The 21,489-nt window shown below is 46.2% G+C and overlaps 2 protein-coding genes across 9 annotated transcripts in view; one reads left to right on the top strand and one right to left on the bottom strand.

Moving 5' to 3' along the window:
- Positions 1-2,697, bottom strand: part of ZNF891 (zinc finger protein 891) — a 45,474-nt gene extending 42,777 nt beyond the window's left edge. For all 5 annotated transcript variants that reach the window (XR_012518304.1, XR_005580055.2, XR_005580054.2 and 2 more), the window contains exon 1: positions 2,439-2,697. Coding sequence is in view for 1 of the 5 variants with exons in the window: in XM_039472159.2 (XP_039328093.1) it covers positions 2,439-2,445 (7 nt within the window). In the remaining 4 variants the exon portion in view is untranslated. The remainder of the gene's footprint in view (positions 1-2,438) is intronic.
- A 71-nt stretch (positions 2,698-2,768) lies between these two features.
- Positions 2,769-21,489, top strand: part of ZNF10 (zinc finger protein 10) — a 38,038-nt gene continuing 19,317 nt past the window's right edge. For 2 of the 4 annotated variants that reach the window (XM_074401977.1, XM_074401978.1), the window contains exon 1: positions 2,769-17,889. In XM_074401977.1, the coding sequence (XP_074258078.1) occupies positions 17,782-17,889 (108 nt within the window). In that variant the 5' untranslated portion in view covers positions 2,769-17,781. The remainder of the gene's footprint in view (positions 17,890-21,489) is intronic. The other 2 variants (XM_039472157.2, XM_039472158.2) reach the window with 2 other exon arrangements.

The raw sequence follows: 21,489 nt of genomic DNA, 5'->3' as shown, positions 1-21,489 counted from the left end.
GCCGTCCCAGTCGGGGACCGTCCTAGAGAACAGACGGGAGGCCGCGCCGTCCCACTTGGGGACCGTCCTAGAGGACAGAGGAGAGGCCGCGCCGGCCCAGTCGGGGACCGTCCTAGAGAACAGACGGGAGGCCGCGCCGGCCCAGTCGGGGACCGTCCTAGAGAACAGAGGAGAGGCCGCGCCGTCCCACTTGGGGACCGTCCTAGAGAACAGACGAGAGGCCGCGCCGGCCCAGTCGGGGACCGTCCTAGAGAACAGACGAGAGGCCGCGCCGTCCCAATTGGGGACCGTCCTAGAGGACAGACGGGAGGCCGCGCCGTCCCAGTCGGGGACCGTCCTAGAGAACAGACGAGAGGCCGCGCCGTCCCACTTGGGGACCGTCCTAGAGAACAGACGAGAGGCCGCGCCGTCCCACTTGGGGACCGTCCTAGAGGACAGAGGAGAGGCCGCGCCGGCCCAGTCGGGGACCGTCCTAGAGAACAGACGGGAGGCCGCGCCGGCCCAGTCGGGGACCGTCCTAGAGAACAGACGAGAGGCCGCGCCGTCCCACTTGGGGACCGTCCTAGAGAACAGACGAGAGGCCGCGCCGTCCCAGTCGGGGACCGTCCTAGAGAACAGACGAGAGGCCGCGCCGTCCCAGTCGGGGACCGTCCTAGAGAACAGACGAGAGGCCGCGCCGTCCCAGTCGGGGACCGTCCTAGAGAACAGACGAGAGGCCGCGCCGTCCCACTTGGGGACCGTCCTAGAGGACAGACGGGAGGCCGCGCCGTCCCACTTGGGGACCGTCCTAGAGGACAGACGAGAGGCCGCGCCGTCCCACTTGGGGACCGTCCTAGAGGACAGACGGGAGGCCGCGCCGGCCCAGTCGGGGACCGTCCTAGAGAACAGACGAGAGGCCGCGCCGTCCCACTTGGGGACCGTCCTAGAGAACAGAGGAGAGGCCGCGCCGTCCCACTTGGGGACCGTCCTAGAGAACAGACGAGAGGCCGCGCCGTCCCACTTGGGGACCGTCCTAGAGAACAGAGGAGACGCCGCGCCGTCCCACTTGGGGACCGTCCTAGAGAACAGACGAGAGGCCGCGCCGTCCCACTTGGGGACCGTCCTAGAGAACAGACGAGAGGCCGCGCCGTCCCAGTCGGGGACCGTCCTAGAGAACAGACGAGAGGCCGCGCCGGCCCACTTGGGGACCGTCCTAGAGAACAGACGGGAGGCCGCGCCGGCCCAGTCGGGGACCGTCCTAGAGAACAGACGAGAGGCCGCGCCGGCCCACTTGGGGACCGTCCTAGAGAACAGACGGGAGGCCGCGCCGGCCCAGTCGGGGACCGTCCTAGAGAACAGACGGGAGGCCGCGCCGGCCCACTTGGGGACCGTCCTAGAGAACAGACGGGAGGCCGCGCCGGCCCAGTCGGGGACCGTCCTAGAGGACAGACGGGAGGCCGCGCCGGCCCAGTCGGGGACCGTCCTAGAGAACAGACGGGAGGCCGCGCCGGCCCAGTCGGGGACCGTCCTAGAGAACAGACGGGAGGCCGCGCCGGCCCAGTCGGGGACCGTCCTAGAGAACAGACGGGAGGCCGCGCCGTCCCACTTGGGGACCGTCCTAGAGAACAGACGGGAGGCCGCGCCGTCCCACTTGGGGACCGTCCTAGAGAACAGACGGGAGGCCGCGCCGGCCCAGTCGGGGACCGTCCTAGAGAACAGACGAGAGGCCGCGCCGTCCCACTTGGGGACCGTCCTAGAGAACAGACGGGAGGCCGCGCCGTCCCACTTGGGGACCGTCCTAGAGAACAGACGGGAGGCCGCGCCGTCCCACTTGGGGACCGTCCTAGAGGACAGAGGAGAGGCCGCGCCGGCCCACTTGGGGACCGTCCTAGAGAACAGAGGAGAGGCCGCGCCGTCCCACTTGGGGACCGTCCTAGAGGACAGACGGGAGGCCGCGCCGTCCCACTTGGGGACCGTCCTAGAGGACAGACGGGAGGCCGCGCCGTCCGGGGCCGTCCGCGCCTTCGGGGAGCCCTGTTCGCATCCCGGCACGGACAGCACACACCTACGGCAACAGGTGAGAAGCAGACGATCCACGGCTGGGATTCGACCCGCCCCTCGATTTAGAAATTCAAGGAGGCTGCTGGACAGCGAGGCGCGCCCGCTCCGCCTCCCCGGCTCATTCAGAGAGGGGCAGACGCGCGCCCGCAGCCCCCCGGGGCCCACCCGGGGCCCACCCGGGGCCCCTGCACCCCGCGCGCCGCGGCTCCCCACTCGCTTCCCGCGCGCGGCCGGCCCCCGTAAAGGGCCCCTCCTCCCTCAGGGGCCTCTCCCGCTGCCGCCTCCCCGCTGCCCAGACGCCGGTGAAGCAGCCCCTGCACGCAGGAGAAGGCGGCGGGCCAGGCTGAGCCCACGACCGACTCGTCCCGGGTGAAAGAGCCACCGCCCCGCACGCTCACCGGTCATCTCCGCCGGCCTCCAGGTGTCGGCGGTCCCGGCTGAGGGGGACGCGGCGCCGGACTACATTTCCCAGGAGCCCGCGCGCCGCCCCGCGGAGGAGCCTGGGCTGCGCTGTCAAGGCTGAAGTCCCGCAGGGTCCGGCACGGAGGGTCCGTCGCGGCGCCAGTGTCGGGTCACCGGCTCGAGGGACCCAGGGCGCGCGCCTGACGGGCTGGGGGCCGGCGCGCAGACTGAACGCGGGGCCGGGGCGCGTGCGCGTGCGCGCGCGGCAGGGGCGGGCGCAGGCGTGACGGGCCGGGGGCGGGGCGCGTGAGCGTGCGTGACGTCAGGCGGGGCGCGGGTCCTCGGACCCGGGTCTGACGCCGCTCCTCGCGCGGCGCCGGTGAGTGGAGTCGCGCTCTGGGTGTCGCGGTCGCTGCTGCCTTTGTGATCCCGTGGAACCCTCTGGTTACTTACCGCGGGTATATGCGGAAGTGCGGGGTTCTGCGTGTGTGCATCGGGGAGGCGCGCGCCGAGCGCTCCGGTTGTGCCGCGGCACCAGCGCCGTTTCTCTGGGTGGACCGTGATTTTGTCCGTGAGACATTTTCGCGGTGTTCGTCACCGCGTGCCCGAGTCACTGTCGGTCCCTCGCGCGGCCCCGGAGCTCACGGCGGACGCGCCTGTTCTGCGGAGGAGAACGGCCGCGCCTGGAGGCTGACGGAGCGGGCGGCGGCGGAGGTAAGTTTGAACCAGGTGTTTGGAGTGAGCGAAACCGAGGCTGCTTCCGTCCCTCCCTCCCGGTTTCCCCGCAGCTGGGATGGGCGTTGGGAACGTTGCATCTGCTGAGACGGCGAAGCCGGTCTGCGTGTGGTCTTTCAAAAACAAATCCTGCATCTCTGCTCCCAGCTTCCTCGTCTTCAGTTCTGTTTTTTGATCAAATAGGTTAACTGGAGGGATGTTTCTATGTTTGATCTACTTTTTTTATTTTCAGAGACAGATCATAAATTTAATGACTATGTTTTTATTTTCCCTTGACACTAGATTTGTTAATTAAAATTAGACGTACGCCATCTGACACATGGATGAGTATCAAAGATAAGGTTAACGTCAAGATTGTGTGCGTAGATCCCACCCGAAGTGTATGCAGAAGGTGAACAATTTCAACTCTAGCTATACGTTGTTAGCAGAAAGAGACTGTTAATTTTAAAAAATAAAAATAAAAGAGAAGGCAGGATGTCACCCGTATGCCAGCCAACAAATGTCACTAGGTTAGAGATGACTGCAGTTAGCTCTCCCAGAACTGGATAGCACACCTCTTCCCTACCCCCTTTAAAATCAGCTCGACGCTAACTTTTCACTTATGACATAACTAATCTTTTCTGTTTTATTAAAATTGTCTCTCCATCTTGCAGAGCCCTCCTGGATGGTTAAGTTGCACACGCTCCTGCCTCTTCTGGAAAATTACATTTATTTTTTCATTACTTCTCTCAGCACACGTTTCTTTAGCTCTTAGCATCTGCCAGTCACAAGGGCAGAGATCTGAGATATGCTTCATAAATTAAATGAGAATGTGTGCTTATCAATATTTTATAGAAGCACTGTCTGGAACTTCTACTTAGGCCAGTATTTAAGTTCATAGGAGGCTTACTTTCTGGAAAAGAGATTACAAAATTATCCTTATTAAATAATAAGTTGCCAAAATCAGAAGAGATTCAATTGTTATCAATAATTTGTAGTAAAGTGACCGAAATATATAAGCTAACAGATTGACTTACTGTCCTCAACAAGTTAGCACATACTTATGTTTTTAAAAAGTCTTCAAAAAGAGAAGAAAATAATTTTAGCTAAGAATATATGTGAAGTGGCCGGGCGCGGTGGCTCACGCCTGTAATCCCAGCACTTTGGGAGGCCAAGGCGGGTGGATCACGAGGTCAAGAGATCGAGACCATTCTGGTCAACATGGTGAAACCCCGTCTCTACTAAAAATACAAAAAAAAAAAAATTAGCCAGGCATGGTGGTGCACGACTGTAATCCCAGCTACTTGGGAGGCTGAGGCAGGAGAACTGCTTGAACCCAGGAGGCGGAGATTGCGGTGAGCTGAGATCGCGCCATTGCACTCCAGCCTGGGTAACGAGCGAAATTCCGTCAAAAAAAAAAAAAAAATATATATATATATATATATATATATATGAAGTATATGAGAAAAACATCAAAATCTTACTAGGCAATGTAGAAGAATAGAGGGTGAGTAAGAATAAGAACACTTCTGTTTATAGATTTTATCCAGTTGTCAAGAAAATCTGAGAATTTTTTCTTTTTCTTTTTTTTTTTTCTTTTGAGATAGAGTTTTGCTCTTGTTGCCCAGGTTGGAGTACAGTGGCGCAATCTCAGGTCACTGCAATCTCCGCCTCCCGGATTCAAGCAGTTCTTCTGCCTCAGCCTCCCTAGTACCTAGGATTACAGGTGCCCGCCACCATACCAAGCTAATTTTTTGTATTTTTAGTAAAGATGGGGTTTCACCATGTTAGCCAGACTAATCTCAAAACTCCTGACCTCAGGTCCACCTGCCTTTGCCTCCCAAAGTGCTGGGATTACAGGCATGAGCTACAACACCTGGCCAAGAAAATCTGACAGTTTTTTTAAAGAACACCCAGGTACCTTGTTCTTTTCTTTATAGCTTTGTGCTTCCTTTATTTTCTTCTTCTTTTTTTTTTTTTGAGCTGGAGTCTCGCTCTGTTGCTGAAATTGGAGTATAGTGGTGCAATCTTTGCCCACTGTAGTCTCTGCCTCCCAGGTCCCGGTGATTCTCCTGCCTCAGCCTCCTGAGGAGCTGGGATTACATGTGCATTATTAACTAGAATTCTAATTAGGTTTTTCTTTAGATGTAAAATTTACTTAAAACGAAAAGTGCAAATCTTAATTATATATTTGCTGAGTTTTGACAGATGCAGAATCTTTGCCTTTTGTATCTTTAAATATATCTTTGCCATGTCTGTTGGCTACTGAGTTTTAACTTTGCAGCTGCTGGGTCTTTTTTGCTGATCATACCTTGCCTTTTACTGAAGCAAATACTGGTAAACCTGTTTAGAACTTGAAAAGACCCTTTTCTCTTTACTAATGAATGTGTTCTTGATGTCCCCAAGTGAAATGTTGTTCCTGACTAGGTCATGCCTGTCATTGTGAGTGCTGGTTAAGTATAGATGGATGTCAGAGTGAAGGAAAATGAAGTACTAAGCACCTTGCTAGCCTCTTGCCAGGGTGTAGAATGAGATTGTCCTAATTCTCAAGTGGTTCACTATCTCATAAGGGAGACAGGCAAATTTTGGTACTCTAGGGCAGTGTTGAAGTGCTAGAATAGGGCATGGGCAGAGTGCTTCTTGTTTACTGACGATGGAACTACTGATTCTCTCTGGGACAGTGGGAAGGCTTCGCTTCACAACAAAGATGGCATTAAAGTGATCCATACAGAGTATGGGGCAAGTGTAGTGGGAGTTAAATTGAAAAGCGTCCGGAATGTAGTTGTGAAACCTGTACATTAAGTGGTTTGATTGGAGCTGTGCTTTGGAACTGCTTGTGCCTCAGGCAGTAACTTTCATAGCCTTCTTACTGATACTTGAAGCTTCTTTTCAGCCCATCTCTGCCCTTGAGGCAGACAAAATAATGGCTCCCCAGAGATATCCCAGCACCTGGGAATATTTTACTTTATATTGCAAGATAGAACTTGCAGATGTGATTCAGTTAAGGACTTCAAGGTGGGGAGAGATTACCCTGGATTATTTCGATGGGCCTAGTGTAATCACAGAGATCCTTAAAAGTGAAAGACAGCCAGGCACGGTGGTTCAACCTGTAATCCCAGCACTTTGGGAGGCCAAGGCAGGTGGATTACGAGGGCAGGAGATCGAGACCATCCTGGCTAACATGGTGAAACCCTGTCTCTACTAAAAATACAAAAAAAAAAAAAAAAAAAAAAAAAAAACTAGCCGGGTATGGTGACACATGCCTGTAGTCTCAGCTTCTCAGGAGGCTGAGGTAGGAGAATTGCTTGAACCCAGGAGGTGGAGGTTGCAGTGAGCCGAGATTACACCATTGCACTCCAGCCTGGGGGACAGAGCAAGACTCTGTCTCCAAAAAAAAAAAAAAAAGTAAAACAGGTGGGTAGCCAGACACGGTGGCTCACGCCTGTAATCCCACCACTTTGGGAGGCCAAGGTGGGCAGATTACCTGAGTCTGGAGTTTGAAACTAGCCTGGCCAACATGGTGAAACCCCGTCTCTACTGAAAATGGAAAAAAAGTTAGCTGGGTGTGGTGGTGGACACCTGTAATCCTGGCTACACAGGAGGCTGAGGCAAGAGAATCACTTGAACCTGGGAGGTGGAGGTTGTGATAAGCTGAGATCATACCATTGTACTCTAGCCTGGGCAACAGAGCAAGACTCCATCTCAAAAAAAAAAAAGAAAAAAAAAACCACACACACACACACACACACACACACACACACACAGGTGGGGGAGAGGTGAGCAATCAGGGAACTCTAACCATGAAAGACAGGCACGGAGAAATGTGTCATTGCTGGCTTTGCAGGTGGAGGAAGGGTCAGGAGCCAAGGAGTGTAGATGGCCCTAGACACTAGATGGGGCAAGGAAATAGATTCTTATCTAGATCTTCCAGAAGGAACACCACTCTACCAACACCTTAATTTTAGCCCACCAAAACCTGTATCAGACTTCTGACCTCCAGAACTGCTATATAATAAATGTGTGTTGTTGAAAAACCACAAAGTTTTGATAATTTCCAGCAATGGAAAACTAATGCCAGTCCTCTGTCCTTAAGGGTTTACCAAAGCAAAAATGGTCTTCCTTTCTATATTTTGACTTTGCTTCAGAAGAAAAATTGAATGATTATAAATATTTTTTGTGGCCACATGTGGTAGAAAGTACAGACTTTATTGTAACACTCATTTTCACAAACTGAATTATAGTCTTTGTCTCCTAGGAGAGTTTGCCATTTGGAGGTGGGAATAAACATCCCCTCTTTGCAAATGTAAAGCTCCGTTGTGGAACGGCTCCGTTCCTCACCCTTGTTCCAGTTTCTGCTTCCCCGGGACGTCTTGCAGGTTTCCCCAACCACGTTCCTTTCTCCATTCTGTTCATGTCCTTGGCACTACACTTTAAACATCCTTCCATGGTTACAGTCTGTTTGAGGGAGGGAAATTGTTCCCACATTCGCGTTCCTAATGTCTTAAAGAGAGCTTCTCAGGTAGGGGACACGCAGTCACTCTTGATAGCTGCTTGAATGCCTTTTGATCTTAGTGTGCACATATAGAATTGTCTTTTGCCTTTCATGGGTCTACCTTGTCTTACTGGGAAGATACTGGATCTCAGAGCATCCAGACTGCCTCTCATCTTTTGTTCGTTCACAGCAGTGGCCAAATAGTAAGTTGGACTCCAAACTCTTCACTGTGAGGTGGTGAAAAGGCACTGCTCTCTGAATACCAAGATCCATTATGCTGCTGCAGCCAAAACAGGAAATAAGTAATGCTGAGCATCATTAGGCAGAGGATTTGAAACAGCTTTCTTCTGTGGGGTTGCAGTGTTCCAGGACTTCATTATATGAGCTGAGCCTACCTTTGCTTCTCAGCTCTGGAGGCTGTTCACTTCATTCTGCTCATGTCATCCACTCCTATGTGTCTCGGACTTCCTCTCATTACCCAAGCAGCATAGCTTCTTAAAAAATCTGTATCCTGCTGGGTGCGGTGGCTCAAGCCTGTAATCCCAGCACTTTGGGAGGCCGAGGCGGGTGGATCACGAGGTCAAGAGATGGAGACCATCCTGGTAAACATGGTGAAACCCCGTCTCTACTAAAAAAAATACAAAAAATTGGCTGGGCATGGTCGCACATGCCTGTGATCCCAGCTACTCAGGAGGCTGAGGCAGGAGAATTGCCTGAACCCAGGAGGCGGAGGTTGCGGTGAGCCGAGATCGCGCCATTGCACTCCAGCCTGGGTAACAAGAGCGAAACTCCGTCTCAAAAGAAAAAAAAAAAAAGAAAGAAATTCCAGCCCAGAATCATTGCACAGCATACCTTTTCTTCTGTCCAGACAGCGAGTTCTGCTTGATGAAATCACAGCTAGGCAGACACTTCAGCTTATCTTTTGTCAGCAGCTTTTGATAGTTCGTCACTGCATGGCCCAAACCTTTATCACTGTCCTCAGTGATCATAGCCACCTGTTGTTCCTCTCGTCATTAGCATGTAGCCTTGCTTTCTTTTTTGACTCATATTATTATTGAACTGCCTGCCGATTGTCAACATCCCACCTATCCTGACTTCCAGGAGGTAGGAGAGAATAAAACAGCCTTCTTCTTTTACAAGCCTGATGCCTCTGTAGAGATTGGACCCCATCCTTTCTGCCTTCTCTCTCCTCTGCTTCCAACCCCCTTGTCTATTAAGTGCTTCCTCTGTTTTTAGTCTCCACTCTGACCCCACCACCTCTTCTAGCTGCCCTTTCTCTTCCTTCTCCACTTCCAAATTTTCATTCCTGTTGTGGCATTTGTCTGCTGTTTGCACCAGTGTATTTGAAACTGATCTCAAATTATTGGTGAAGGCTTATCTAACCAATCCAATACCTTTCAATTCTTAATTTATCTAACTCTATTTTGATCTACCCATCCTTGAAATTTTATATATCTTAGATCTCTTTTTATCTGGTGGTTCTCTGCCTCCTTTTTGGGCTTCTCTTTCATTTGTTTCCCAAAGGTTGATTTTTCTCTATAATCTAATCCTGGTCCTACAGTTTATTTTACTCTTCAAGTTCTCCTTGGTTGGGTTTATGCCATGGTTTCATCTGATAACGCCATTACCTAGCATTATTGAATATTACTGTTTCTTAGTAAGCTTTATGTGAAACATGTCACAGGGTTGTTTACAGAAATATATTATCTCCCTTAGACTCCTTTATTTATCTGTCTACTTCACCTATATCTTATAGCAGGAGAATATAGTTACTCTTAAATATGTAACAAAAGACCATTCTCTTCCCCAAAAGGTTGTCCTGTTTGAGTATATAGCCAGGCAGCTCGAGTGGTTACAGATAGAATAGAAATATGGAGGGCAGAAGATGTACACCTGGATAACCCGCACACTTAAATATAGCCGCCTAGATGCCACTTCTCTGTGGCCTACTCACTGTGTTCAAAACCAATCCCATAATTCCTGTAGTACCTAACTCTTCTGATAATGTTCTCCATTTAGTCACACAGAAACCTGAGAGTCATGTAAAGCCACTAAACCTTTCTCATACCTACATTCAGTCAAATTCCAAGACATACTGATCATACTCAAATCTACTTGTTCTCCATTTCTACATTGTGGCCCTAATTTGTGTTCCCAAATCTTCTGGATTAAAGTATTAGCTTCCTACGCAGTTTCTTTGCAGCTATTATATCTTCCTCTAGTCCATTACACAGCTACTCCTAGAATAGCGCTTTGAAGACACTAATATTGTTTCCTGGCTTGCAACATTTAGGAAAGAGTCCATCCTTTCTGAGGATAGCATTCTTGGCTGTCTGTGACCTAGATCTGGCCTTGTTTCTTTATGTTCCTCGTCCTACCCTATACCCACTAGCAGTATTGAACTTCTTCCCCTTACACATCATCTTCTCAGGCTCCGCCTTTGCTTGCAATGTTCCCCAACCTCCCTTGCCTACCAAACCAGCTCTGACACTCAGCGCGTTCCTCCCTGAGACCATTAGGCTGTGTTAGAATCCACCTTCTATGCTCCCATGACCCCTTGTGCATTGCTGTTGTTATAGAATTGATCAAACTCTAGTGTAAATGTGTGTTTTCAGTTTCTTCAACTAGTCTCAGCTGCTTGAGGTAGGGGATAAATGCCTTATTCACATTTCTATCCCCAGGGCCTGGTACAGAGCCAGGAACATAAGTGTTGGGTAATGATTTATTAAAATGCCCGAAGTTCCAAATCTATACCACTAAGGTAAGGTCATTAGCTTACCAGCTGTTTCCTCAAAAATAAACAAAAACTTATCCTAATATCCCTGCTCTGAGAATGACTGTGATGCTTCAGAGAAGTAAGTTTTGGCCAGTTATATAAAAGGATCCTTTGTGATGGATCTGATCACCTCAGAAATGGTAGAAACCAAGAATTAAATAAATTAAGTAATGGTTTACATCAGTGGTTCTCAACCTTGGCCATACATTCATTTGAATCAGATGGGAGCTCTTAAAAAAAAAAAAAAAAAAAAAAAAAAAAAAAAAAAAAAAACAAACAACTTAATACCTTTTCAGATAATTAGAATCTCTTAATATGGGACCCAGGTATCAATAATTTCCAAACATATTTGGCAATTCCAGTGTGCAGCCAGAGTTTAAAACCACTGGGTTAGATAAAGGTTTGAGTGAGTTATCTAGAAGTAGCAGTTAAGGGAAATTAGAATGAGTGAGACCTGTTGCAAGCTATTTATATTTATATAATGGCAGTCATTAGAATGGACCTTACATGTGTGTCTAAACCAGAGGCCTTACTGTATTTTTTTTTTTAATGAGATCCTATTGAAAATTTATTAGTGACCAGAAAATTAGAGACCCTGTCTCAAAAAAAAAAAAAAAAATTAGCTGGGTCTTATGGCTCATACCTGTAGTTCTAGCTGCTTGACAGGCTGCAGTGTGGGAGGATCACTTGAGTCCAGGAGTTTGAGGCTGCAGTCACCTCCCTAAGCTGCCAGTTCTATTTCCTGATACATCATTTGATTAACAGCATCTCATTATATTGACTTGGAATTGACTTCTTTGTGACTCTACACTTATGTCCTAATCCTGTCCTGTGGAACAATTCAGAGTAAATATTATTCTGAGGATAGGATGTGTGCATGTGTGAAAACTATTTTGTTGCTTCCTTTAAGTAATTTCTTTTTCAGGCTGAATATTTTCAGTTACTTTAGCCTTCGCTTATCTTGAAAAGCAAGCTCTGTGAGGGAAAGACCCATGTCTGAATGGCTGCTGCTCTATTCTTAGACCTTCGAATAGTACTTGGCATATTGTAAGAACTCAGTTAATGTCTGGTGTAAAAAGGGATGAATAAAGGAACCATCTGGGTTCATTCACCTCTTTATCCTGCTAACTATGGCATTCTGATTCCTTAAAAGGAGCCTTGTACTCCTGGGATAATATCCATATATAGTGCATACAGCATCCACTTGCATATCTTAGTTTCCTCAAATAGTATGTCATTGCCATTGTTGTCGGCTAAAATTTGTAACTGATCTTTACTTATGTTGCTAGGGAAAGGATTAAAAACAGGGTAAGGACACAGACCTGTACCTGATATCAGAGACCTCTCTTTGGTCAGCTAATTGTATATCTCTCTTGCTGTACTTTAATTCAGTTATTATTGCATCTTCTTTTGGTGGCTGTGGGAGCAAAGCGTAAGAAACACTAAAACTTCCTGGAGAGGCCAGGCACAGTAACTCATACCTGTAATCCCAGCACTTCGGGAGGCCGAGGCAGGCAGATCACAAGGTCAGGAGATCAAGACCATTCTGGTCAACATGGTGAAACCCTGTCTCTACTAAAATACAAAAAATTAGTTGGACATGGTGGCACATGCCTGTAGTCCCAGCTACTCAGGAGGCTGAGGTGGGGGAATCATTTGAACCCAGGAGGTGGAGGTTGCAGTGAGCTGAGATTGCACCAGTGCACTCCAGCCTGGCGACAGAGCAAGACTCTGTCAAAAACAAACAGACGAACAAAACTTCCTGGCGAAATTAGGTAATGACATGGAAATGGATGATGCTTGGTCTTGCAACATGGATGAGATTTTACCAAGAGATGATAAGAGGAAGAACATAGCTGGCATAGAAATAGCATAGATAAAGAGGTTCAGGCAATTGAAGTGGTTCAGCATGACTATAGGGAAAAGTGTGGTAGTTTGATGAAACATTTAAGGCCTGTGAGGTAGAAAAGGCACAATCACAGAGGATCCTAAATCTATGCCATGGACTTAGTCCATTTTCCTATATGTATTAGGAGACCAAAAGGGAATTTTAAACAGGGAGTGAAACTTTTGCGTTTTCCAGAGATGATGTTGCTGAAAACACTCATTGGAATAGGAGACTAGCCAAAGAAGTCAAGTAGGAGGTCTCTAGGTCAAGCATTATGAAGGCCTGAATTAGGGCCATGGCAGTGGGAGTTGGAAGAGATGAATGGTAGACATTTAAGGGGGAATTTACAGGTTTTAGTGACTGGATATTAAAAAGAATCTCTAAAAAGACACTTGCTGGTTGGGCGCAGTGGCTTATATCTGTACTTTGAGCACTTTGGGAGGCCCAGCACTTTGGGAGGCCAAAAAGCATGAGGACTGTTTGAGGCTAGGAGTTCTAAACTAGCCTGGGTAACATAATGAGACCCCTGTCTCTGCAAGAAAATTTTCTTTAATTAGCCAGGCTGGGCATGGTGGCTCACACCGGTAATACCAGAACTTTGGGAGGCCAAGGCAGGAGGATTGCTTGAGCCCAAGACTTTGAGACCAGCCTGGGCAACATAGTGAGACCCTGTTCTACAAAAATGCAAAGATTAGCTGGGCATGATGGCATGTGCCTGTGGCCCTAGCTACTTAGGAGGCTGAGGCAGGAGGATAACTTGAGCCCAGGAAGTCAAGGCTGCAGTGAGCTGTGTTCATCCCACTGTACTCCAGCCTCGGCGACAGAGTGAGACCTTCAGAAAAAAAAAAAAAAAAAATTAGCCAGGTGCATTAGCTCACACCTATAGTTCTGTCTATTTGGGAGGCTGAGGAGGGAGGATCACTTGAGCTCAGGATTTTTAGGCCTCGATAAGCTATGATCTTGCCACCACACTCCAACCTGGGTAACAAGAATTACACTTCAGCTTTGAAAAGAAAGACACTTGTGTTACTGGTACACTAGACGTCTTTTCTTTTTTTTAAATAAATCTTGCCATGTGTCAGGCACCATTCTGTGTTTTACAAATACTAACTCATTTAATTCCCATAATAGCCTTATGAGGTCAATACTGTTGGTCTGGAAAATCACGGTTTAATGAATTTGTCTGTTTTGTTGTTGTAAGAGGGTAATTCCATCCTCTCATATTCCATCTTGGCTGGAAGCAGAAGTTTATTCACATGGCATTTTAAATTTATTTTAAATTTAGATTTTTTTATTTCCCTTTCTTTGAATACTGAGTTTGACTATTCATATGTTTACATTTGCTTTTCTTTTGTACTTTGTTCCTTTATATTGTTTGCTCTGTCTTCTGAAGATTTAAGGATTTCCTTTTAAATTTTATGCACAGTCACCTAAGTAAAAGCAATCTTACAGCATCTTACAGAGACGTAAATTGAGCGTCTTACAGCAGGAGAATTCTGGAGACCTACAAAGGGTCTTCCTCAAGTATTCAGTAGAGTGCAGATGAGTACATACATGTGAGGAAACTAATTGAGCCAGGGAAAGCGTCCTCTAAAAGATGATTGGGAGCAGTACCTGTTGTTCACATAGGGCTGGGAAAAGTGCCTATTTCCACCAGCCAGACTGGAAAACCCTTCCACTTCCTGGAGCATTGGATAGGTTGTATCTACCCAGTCAGTGTCTTTCAAGAAGGTCTTGCTTCAGTAATGGGAGATAATTAGCTCTATACTAGGTGCTGCTTAATCTGTCTCACAAGTTGTAAAAGTAAGACCTAAAAGGATCAAACTGTTTCCAAGTAACCTAACTACATCCTAAAACAAAGCTTAAGGAAACATAGTAATATAAGAATACCCAGAATCTAATATGATAGCATTCACAGTATCTGGCATCAAATCAAAGTTCACCAAGCATGCAAAGAGAACAAAACATGGCCCATAGTGAGGACAATAATGGTAAATGGAAACTCATCAAAAACTTAACATGGATATTACTCTTATCAAAGAAGAACAGTGAACCATTAGTTATGACTGTATTTCATATTGCTAAGAAGGTAAATGCAGCAAGAGAAAGTATTTAAAAACAATAACAACAACAAATTGAGATTCTAGGGGAGGAAACTTGTATTGCCTGAAATGAAAATACACCAGGTTACCAGCAGACTAGATTCGCAGAAGTAAAGTTGGGTGAACTTGAAGGCATAGCAGTAAAACTGTCCAAAATGAAATGCAGAGAGAAAAAAGAAACCAGAAAAAGAAAAGGAGAGAACTTTAGCAAGTGAATAGCATCAGGTAGCCTGCCATGTGAGTAACTGGAATTCCTGAAGAAGAAAGTAAAGGAGAGATGGAGAGATATATGAAGAAATAATGGCTGGAAATGTCAAAACTTAATAAAACTATAAACCCACAAATCCAAGAAGCTCAAGGAACCGTAAATACCAGAAACATGAAAAATATACCAAGGAAAATAATAATCAGGTTACTCAAATCAATAAAAGAGAAAATCTCAAAAGCATCCAGAAGGAAAATACATGCTGTATACAGAGGAATAAGGAATTACATTGGATTTCTTGCCAGAAATAAGACATCTAAGAAGAGTGGAGCTGTAGCTATAAAGTACTGAAAGGAAAAAGCTGTCTTACCTATTACATAGAAGAATTACACATGCAGGAAAAAACATCTTTCATCAACAAAGGTAACTCAGCCTGTAGAGAGGGAGAAACTGGGCGCTGTGGCTCACACACGTAATCCCAGCATCTTGGGGGGCCGAGGTCAGGGCATCACCTGAGGTCGGGAATTCGAGACCAGCCTGGCCAACATGGTGAAACCTCGTCTCTGCTAAAAAATACGCCGGGCGCGGTGGCTCAAGCCTGTCATCCCAGCACTTTGGGAGGCCGAGGCGGGTGGATCACGAGGTCAAGAGATCCAGACCATCCTGGTCAACATGGTGAAACCCCGTCTCTACTAAAAATACAAAAAATTAGCTGGATGCAGCGGTGCACGCCTGTAATCCTAGTTGCTCAGGAGGCTGAGGCATGAGAATCGTTGAACCCGGGAGGTGGTGGTTGGCAGTGAGCCGAGATCATGCCTCTGCACTCCAGCCTCAGTAACAGTAACTCTGTCTCAAAAAAAAAAAAAAAAAAAAAAAAAAGTAGAGTGGGAGAAACTATTTGCAAATCATGTTTCTGGTGAGGGTTTAATGTCTAGAATATACAAGGAACTCCTACAACTCAACAATGTACACAACCCAATTGTAAACCTGGGCAAAGGACTTGATGTTTCTGTAAAGAAGATATACAAATGGCCAGTAGCACATGAAAATATGCTCATCATCGTTAGTCATTAGGGAAATGTAAATAAAAACTACAATGAGCTGTCACTTAATACCAACTGGGATGGCTGTAATTTTAAAAAATATAATAAGTGTTTAGCAAGGATGTGGAGAAGTTAGAATATGCATATATTGCTGGTGTGAATGTAAAAATGATCAGATCAGCCACTATGGAAAACAGTCTGGTGGTTCCTCAGAAAGCTAAACATAAAGCCATATGACCCAGCTGTTTCAGTCCTAGGTGTATACCCAAAGGAATTGAATGTAGGAAATCAAACAGATACGCTCATGGCAGCATTATTCATAATAACCAAAAGATAGAAACAAGTTGTTCATCAATAGATGGATAAACAATGTAGTATGTACACAATGGAATATTATTTTGTCATTTAAAAAGAGTGAGGTTCTGATACATGTTAAACATAGATGAACCTTGAAAAATGTATACTAAGTGAAATAAGCCAGAGGGCAAATGTTGTGTGGTTCTGCCTATATGACCTAAGTAGAAGACGTGAATTCAGAACGTAGGTGAGGCAGAACCTAGGTCAGGGGTTTCCGAGGGAACAAGGGAGAATACAGAGTTTTTACTGAGTGGGGACCAGAGCTTCTGTTGGGAGTGATGGAAAAGTTTTGGAATTACATAGTGGTGATGGTTGCACAGCACTGTGAATGTAATTAATGCTGCTGAATTGGATACCTAAAAACAATTAAAATGACAAAAAATGGCCGGACGCCGTGGCTCACACCTGTAATCGGGCAGATCATGAGGTCAAGAGATCAAGACCATCCTGGCCAACATGGTGAAACCCCATCACTACTAAAAATACAAAAATTAGCTGGGTGTGGTGGCATGCGCCTGTAATCCCAGCTACTCGGGAGGCTGAGGCAGGAGAATTGCTTGAAGCTGGGAGGTAGAGGTTGTGGTGAGCTGAGATCATGCCATTGCACTCCAGCCTGGGCAACAAGAGTGAAACTGCGTCTCAAAAAAAAAAAAAAAAAAAAAAAGACAATGAATGTATTTCACAATAATTTTTAAAATTATATAATATACCAAAACCCACAGAATACACACTTTAAATGGGTGAATTTTACCTTACGTGAGTTATATCTCAATAAGGCTGTTTTTAAAAAAATAAAAGGCACAAAAAAGACATTGTCAGCTATAAAAAAGCTGAAAGAATTTGTCACTAGGAGACCCCCATTATAAGAAATGTTAAAGAATATGCTTTAGGGAGAAAGGAAATCAAACCAAATGGAAATCTAGTTCTACACAAATGAATGAACAGCACTAACTGGTAACCATACAGCATTTTTCCTTAATATTTAAATCATCTTTCAAAGGTAATTGGCTATGTCGGTTTTCTGTTGCTGTGTAGCATAGGAACACAAACTTGGCAGCTTCAAACAGCACTGCCTTTTTATCAGCTCTGTTGGTCAGAAGCAGTGCAAGCCCAGCATGGCTGGGTTCTCTGCTCAGGGTATCCAAAGGCTGAATTCAAGGGGTCACGTGGACTGAGTTTTCATCTGGAGGCTGTGGGGGAAAATTCACTTTCAAGGTCACTCTTCTTGGCAGAATTTAGTTCCTTTAGGTTGCAGGACTGAGGTCCCTGCTTCCGAGCTGGATTTCAGCTGGTGCTGCTCTTCACTGCTGGAGACTGCCACGTTCCTCATGCTGCACCTTCCATCTTCAAGACAGTAATGGTGCGTCACATTTTTCTTGGGCTTTGATATCTGACTTCTGTTCTGTGACCAGCTGGAGACAACACTTGTTTTTTTAATCTGTAAAGTGAGACTATTAGATTAGGTCAGGTTTGGTATTTTTTTTTTCCTCAGAAAAAAAAGGAAGATTTGTTATGACGGGTAGGATCATTCAATTCTAAATCTTCAAATTCCTCTGGTGTGGAACTCCAGAGATTAAGGGGTAAAAATGCAATTTGTATAGCTCTTCTCTTCCTAATCTTGAGGAGCTTCAGGCACTGTAGATCTGCTTACAGAATGTCTCTGATAGTCCTCTGTTGGTGGGTGTTTGTGTCATGCCCAGCTGATACGAGGAAATTTAGGCTGACAATTTAGGGAGCCTCCTAGTCATAGCAAACTGAACTTATGTTTTTCTGTTTTCCAGCTTTGTCTCCTCAGCACTCTCCTGTCACTCAAGGAAGTATCAAGAATAAGGAGGGCATGGACGCTAAGTCACTAACTGCCTGGTCCCAGGTAAGCTGGGCTTTCTTTTTCCCAGTTTCCAACTGAGAATTCCTTTTTGCTTTAGTTCTTTTGCCCAAGAACTTCAGAAATTATATCTTCTTCTCCAGGAGACTACAGTTAGGTATTTTGTTTGCTTTATTTATAGTTGTAGTTTTATTTCCTTTACTACAAAATAAACACAAGTTTAGCAGTAACCCATCGGTGAGAATCAAGTGAGGTGACATAAGACTTCTTCCCCAAAAGATGAGAGAACTGGGAATGTTGATGCCTCTTTATGGTTTCTCTCAGGCCTGACTGTCCTGGGTGTGGTGCTTACTGTGTTAATTCCTCCATGGGGAACCCCTGTTTGGAGGGACTCAGGGACAAGTTACATAGTTAACGGTTACTGCAGCCAAGGTGCAGAGAACTCTGAGGAGAACAGAACGTTCTCTCTGGGAGCAGTGTGGCCTGGGGACATCTAGGCTGAGAGATGGTCCTGTGCCTATTCAGCTTCTTCCTCTGGAGGGTCCGTCATGCAGACGTTGAGAGGTGGTCTGGGGAAGGAAGGTGAGACTCGAGCCAAGGTTCCGTGGCCTGTCTGGAGGGCTCACTCCCCCGCCCAGAGTGCTCTGGGCAGGTGTTTGGCATATGCATTTAACACGAGGACATCTAAATAGTTTAAAGGTTCAGAAGAAAACTTATTGAAATGACATTTATGCCAACACATTAAGGATGTCTTGCGATTTTCCATATAAATATGAGAGAACTGCATTTGTGAAGGCCCAGACTTTTGAGAGGTCGTGACCTGTTTGAACAGCTAAAAGCAATTTAGAGCAGCCCTAACACAGAAACAAGAGGGGAATATGGGCAGTGTGGACCTTCTAAGCCTATTTGGCTCTGACTGCAACACAGATGTGTTTGCATGGGGCTAATGAGACTCCTCAGAGACAAGTACACAGTGATAACAAGGCCAACAGGAATTGAAACAAATACCAAGAGATAACTGACAAGGCTGGTAGAGGTGATGAGCTTGTGAAGGAGGCTGAGCCAGTCATCTGCGAGTTAAGATGAAAACCGAATGTGTGCAGTGTAGGGAAAGAGGGTTTTGTGGGAAGGAGAACATGACTAAATTGTAACATGCTGCGAGAAGCTATGCTCTATTGACTAAAAAATGAGTTAGGAAGAGGACAGATCACAGTGGGCTTGGTCTTTCCCTCTCTTTTATTATAGAAATTTAAAAATATATACAAAATAGTATAGTAGAATAATAGAAAATATGACAGAATGGAATGAAATTAGTGTTATATTTAAAATGGACTGGGGCTAATACAAGAAAAAGATCCACAACTTGTGCTGACCAAAACCTTCAGAAACAGGCATTTGCAAACAGTTATTACTTCACAACTGTATTCATGTGAGATAAAGGTATTTGCAAACAGTTACTACTTCACAGCTGTATTCATGAGATAAAGGCATTTGCAAACAGTCATTACTTCACAGCTGTATTCGTGTGAGATAAAGGCATTTGCAAACAGTTACTACTTCACAGCTGTATTCATGTGAGATAAAGGCATTTTAAAAGCGATAAGCAACACAGTTCAGGTTAGTGGTTACTTCCAGCAAAGAGCAAGAAGCACACGAGAGATTTCAAAAGTATGTGAAAATGTGCTTAGGCTGTATACTTTCTTGGAATGTCTGCACTTGCTGGACTGCAGTGGATGGCTTCTCATCTTTGTGTTCTTTAATGCAGTATTGTCCTGTTGTGTTAGTACAGGCAGTGCTTGACTGACCACAGTCGGGACCACCAACCGGTCGTAACACGATTTGGTCGCCAATTGAGTAGGCTCTATGTACAGTTGAAATGGTGCACGGGGAGACGGTAGTGCTGCCGGAAGCGGGTCCGCACTGTCATATGCCCAGCTGGGCAACGTTTGCGCTGCCAGACACGGAGCAGTTGTGGCTAGCGATTGTGGTTGTAAAATTGAATGGTCGTAAGTTGCATAGGTCATAAGTTGATCAATACCTGTATATATAATACTGTGAGGCAGATGGTATTTTACACCTAAGAGAACTAACTCATGGTGAAGCTAAATAAACAAGCGTTATCTAATCCAAAATTAAGGTGTACAGGTTGGGTGTGGTGGCTCACACCTGTAATCCCAGCACTTTGGGAGGCTGAGATGGTCAGATCACCTGAGGTCAGCAGTTTGAGACCAGCCTGGCCAACATGGTGAAACCCCGTCTCTACTAAAAATGTAAAAATTGGTCAGGCATGATGGCGTGTGCCTGTAGTTCCAGCTACTCAGGAGTCTGAGGTAGGAGAATTTCTTGAACTCGGGAGGCGGAGGTTGTAGTGGGCTGAGATCGTGCCACTGCACTCCAGCCTAGACATCAGAGCAAAACTCCATCTCAAAAAAAAAAAAAAAAATTAAGGTGTACAGATTTGACCACAGGTCCGCCAGATTTCAAATCCATTTCTTGACTAACACCTTAGGCACCTTTCCTTTCAGTGGTGTCCCCATGACACACTTTGTCTCTGTGTTCACAGTAAAAGTGCAGCGTATTACTTCTGGGGATGCCGAAAGCACCAGGCTAGAAATCAGATAGCCACTTAGGTTAAAGCTGGGCAGGCTTCTTAGAAACAGTGAACACTAGTGAATGAGTCACGGACTAGTGGAAAGTGGCAGACATGCTTAAATTCAGTAATAGGAGAATGAGGTGGGAGAAGAGTGTCGTCACCATTAGCCTGAAGGGATGAGAACAGGGACAGGTTCTGGAAACCAGACTTGCAGTTCACAGAGGCTTTTCCTGTCTCTCAAGGGAACGTACCTCCATCACATCACCACTATTGCATGGGGGCAACTTTCTTGCCATAACCAGCTGGTGATCTCCATTGGTGAAATAAATCAGAAACACAGAGGGCAAGAGAAACCTTTGGTATAATCCACAGAGCTCACCCTCCCTGGGAACAGAGTAGGGTAGGAGAGGAGACCTGGAGGCAAGGAGAGAAGATATCCAGCTTACAGATCTCAGAGAACATCCCACTTTAAATATTTTTATTTATGTTTAAATTTAATAATTTATGTTTAAATTATTAAATTTACAGCTCTGTGATTTTTGACAAATACATAGTTGTGTAGCTACCACTTCATTCAGGATACAGAGCAGGCCAGGCACGGTGGCTCATGCCTGTAATCCTAGCACTCTGGGAGGCTGAGGCGGGTGGATTGCCTGAGGTCAGGGGTTCAACACTGGCTTGGCTAACGCGGCAAAACCCCGTCTCTACTGAAAATACAAAAATTAGCCACGTGTGGTATTGAACACCTATAATCCCAGCTACCTGGAGGCTGAGGGAGGAGAATTGCTTGAACCCAGTGGATGGAGGTTGGAGTGAGCTGGGATCCTACCACTTCACTCCAGCCTGGGCAAAAGAGTGAAACTCTGTCTCAAAAAAAAAAAAAAAAAAGAGAGAAACAAGTTAAGGGTCAAACCCATGATCCTAGAATTCCCTATGTGCAACCGCTTTGTAGTTCATGCTTACTCCCTCTCCAGCCCTTTGCAGCCACTGACCTACTGCTTTTACCTTTTCCAGAATGTCATAGAAATGAGGTCATGTTGTAGGTCACCTCT

The sequence above is a fragment of the Saimiri boliviensis genome, chromosome 7 (assembly GCF_048565385.1).
Source record: "Saimiri boliviensis isolate mSaiBol1 chromosome 7, mSaiBol1.pri, whole genome shotgun sequence".
Taxonomy (NCBI): Eukaryota; Metazoa; Chordata; class Mammalia; order Primates; family Cebidae; genus Saimiri; species Saimiri boliviensis.
Note: the sequence above shows the minus strand (reverse complement) of the source record. Positions and strands in the feature narration are given on the sequence as shown.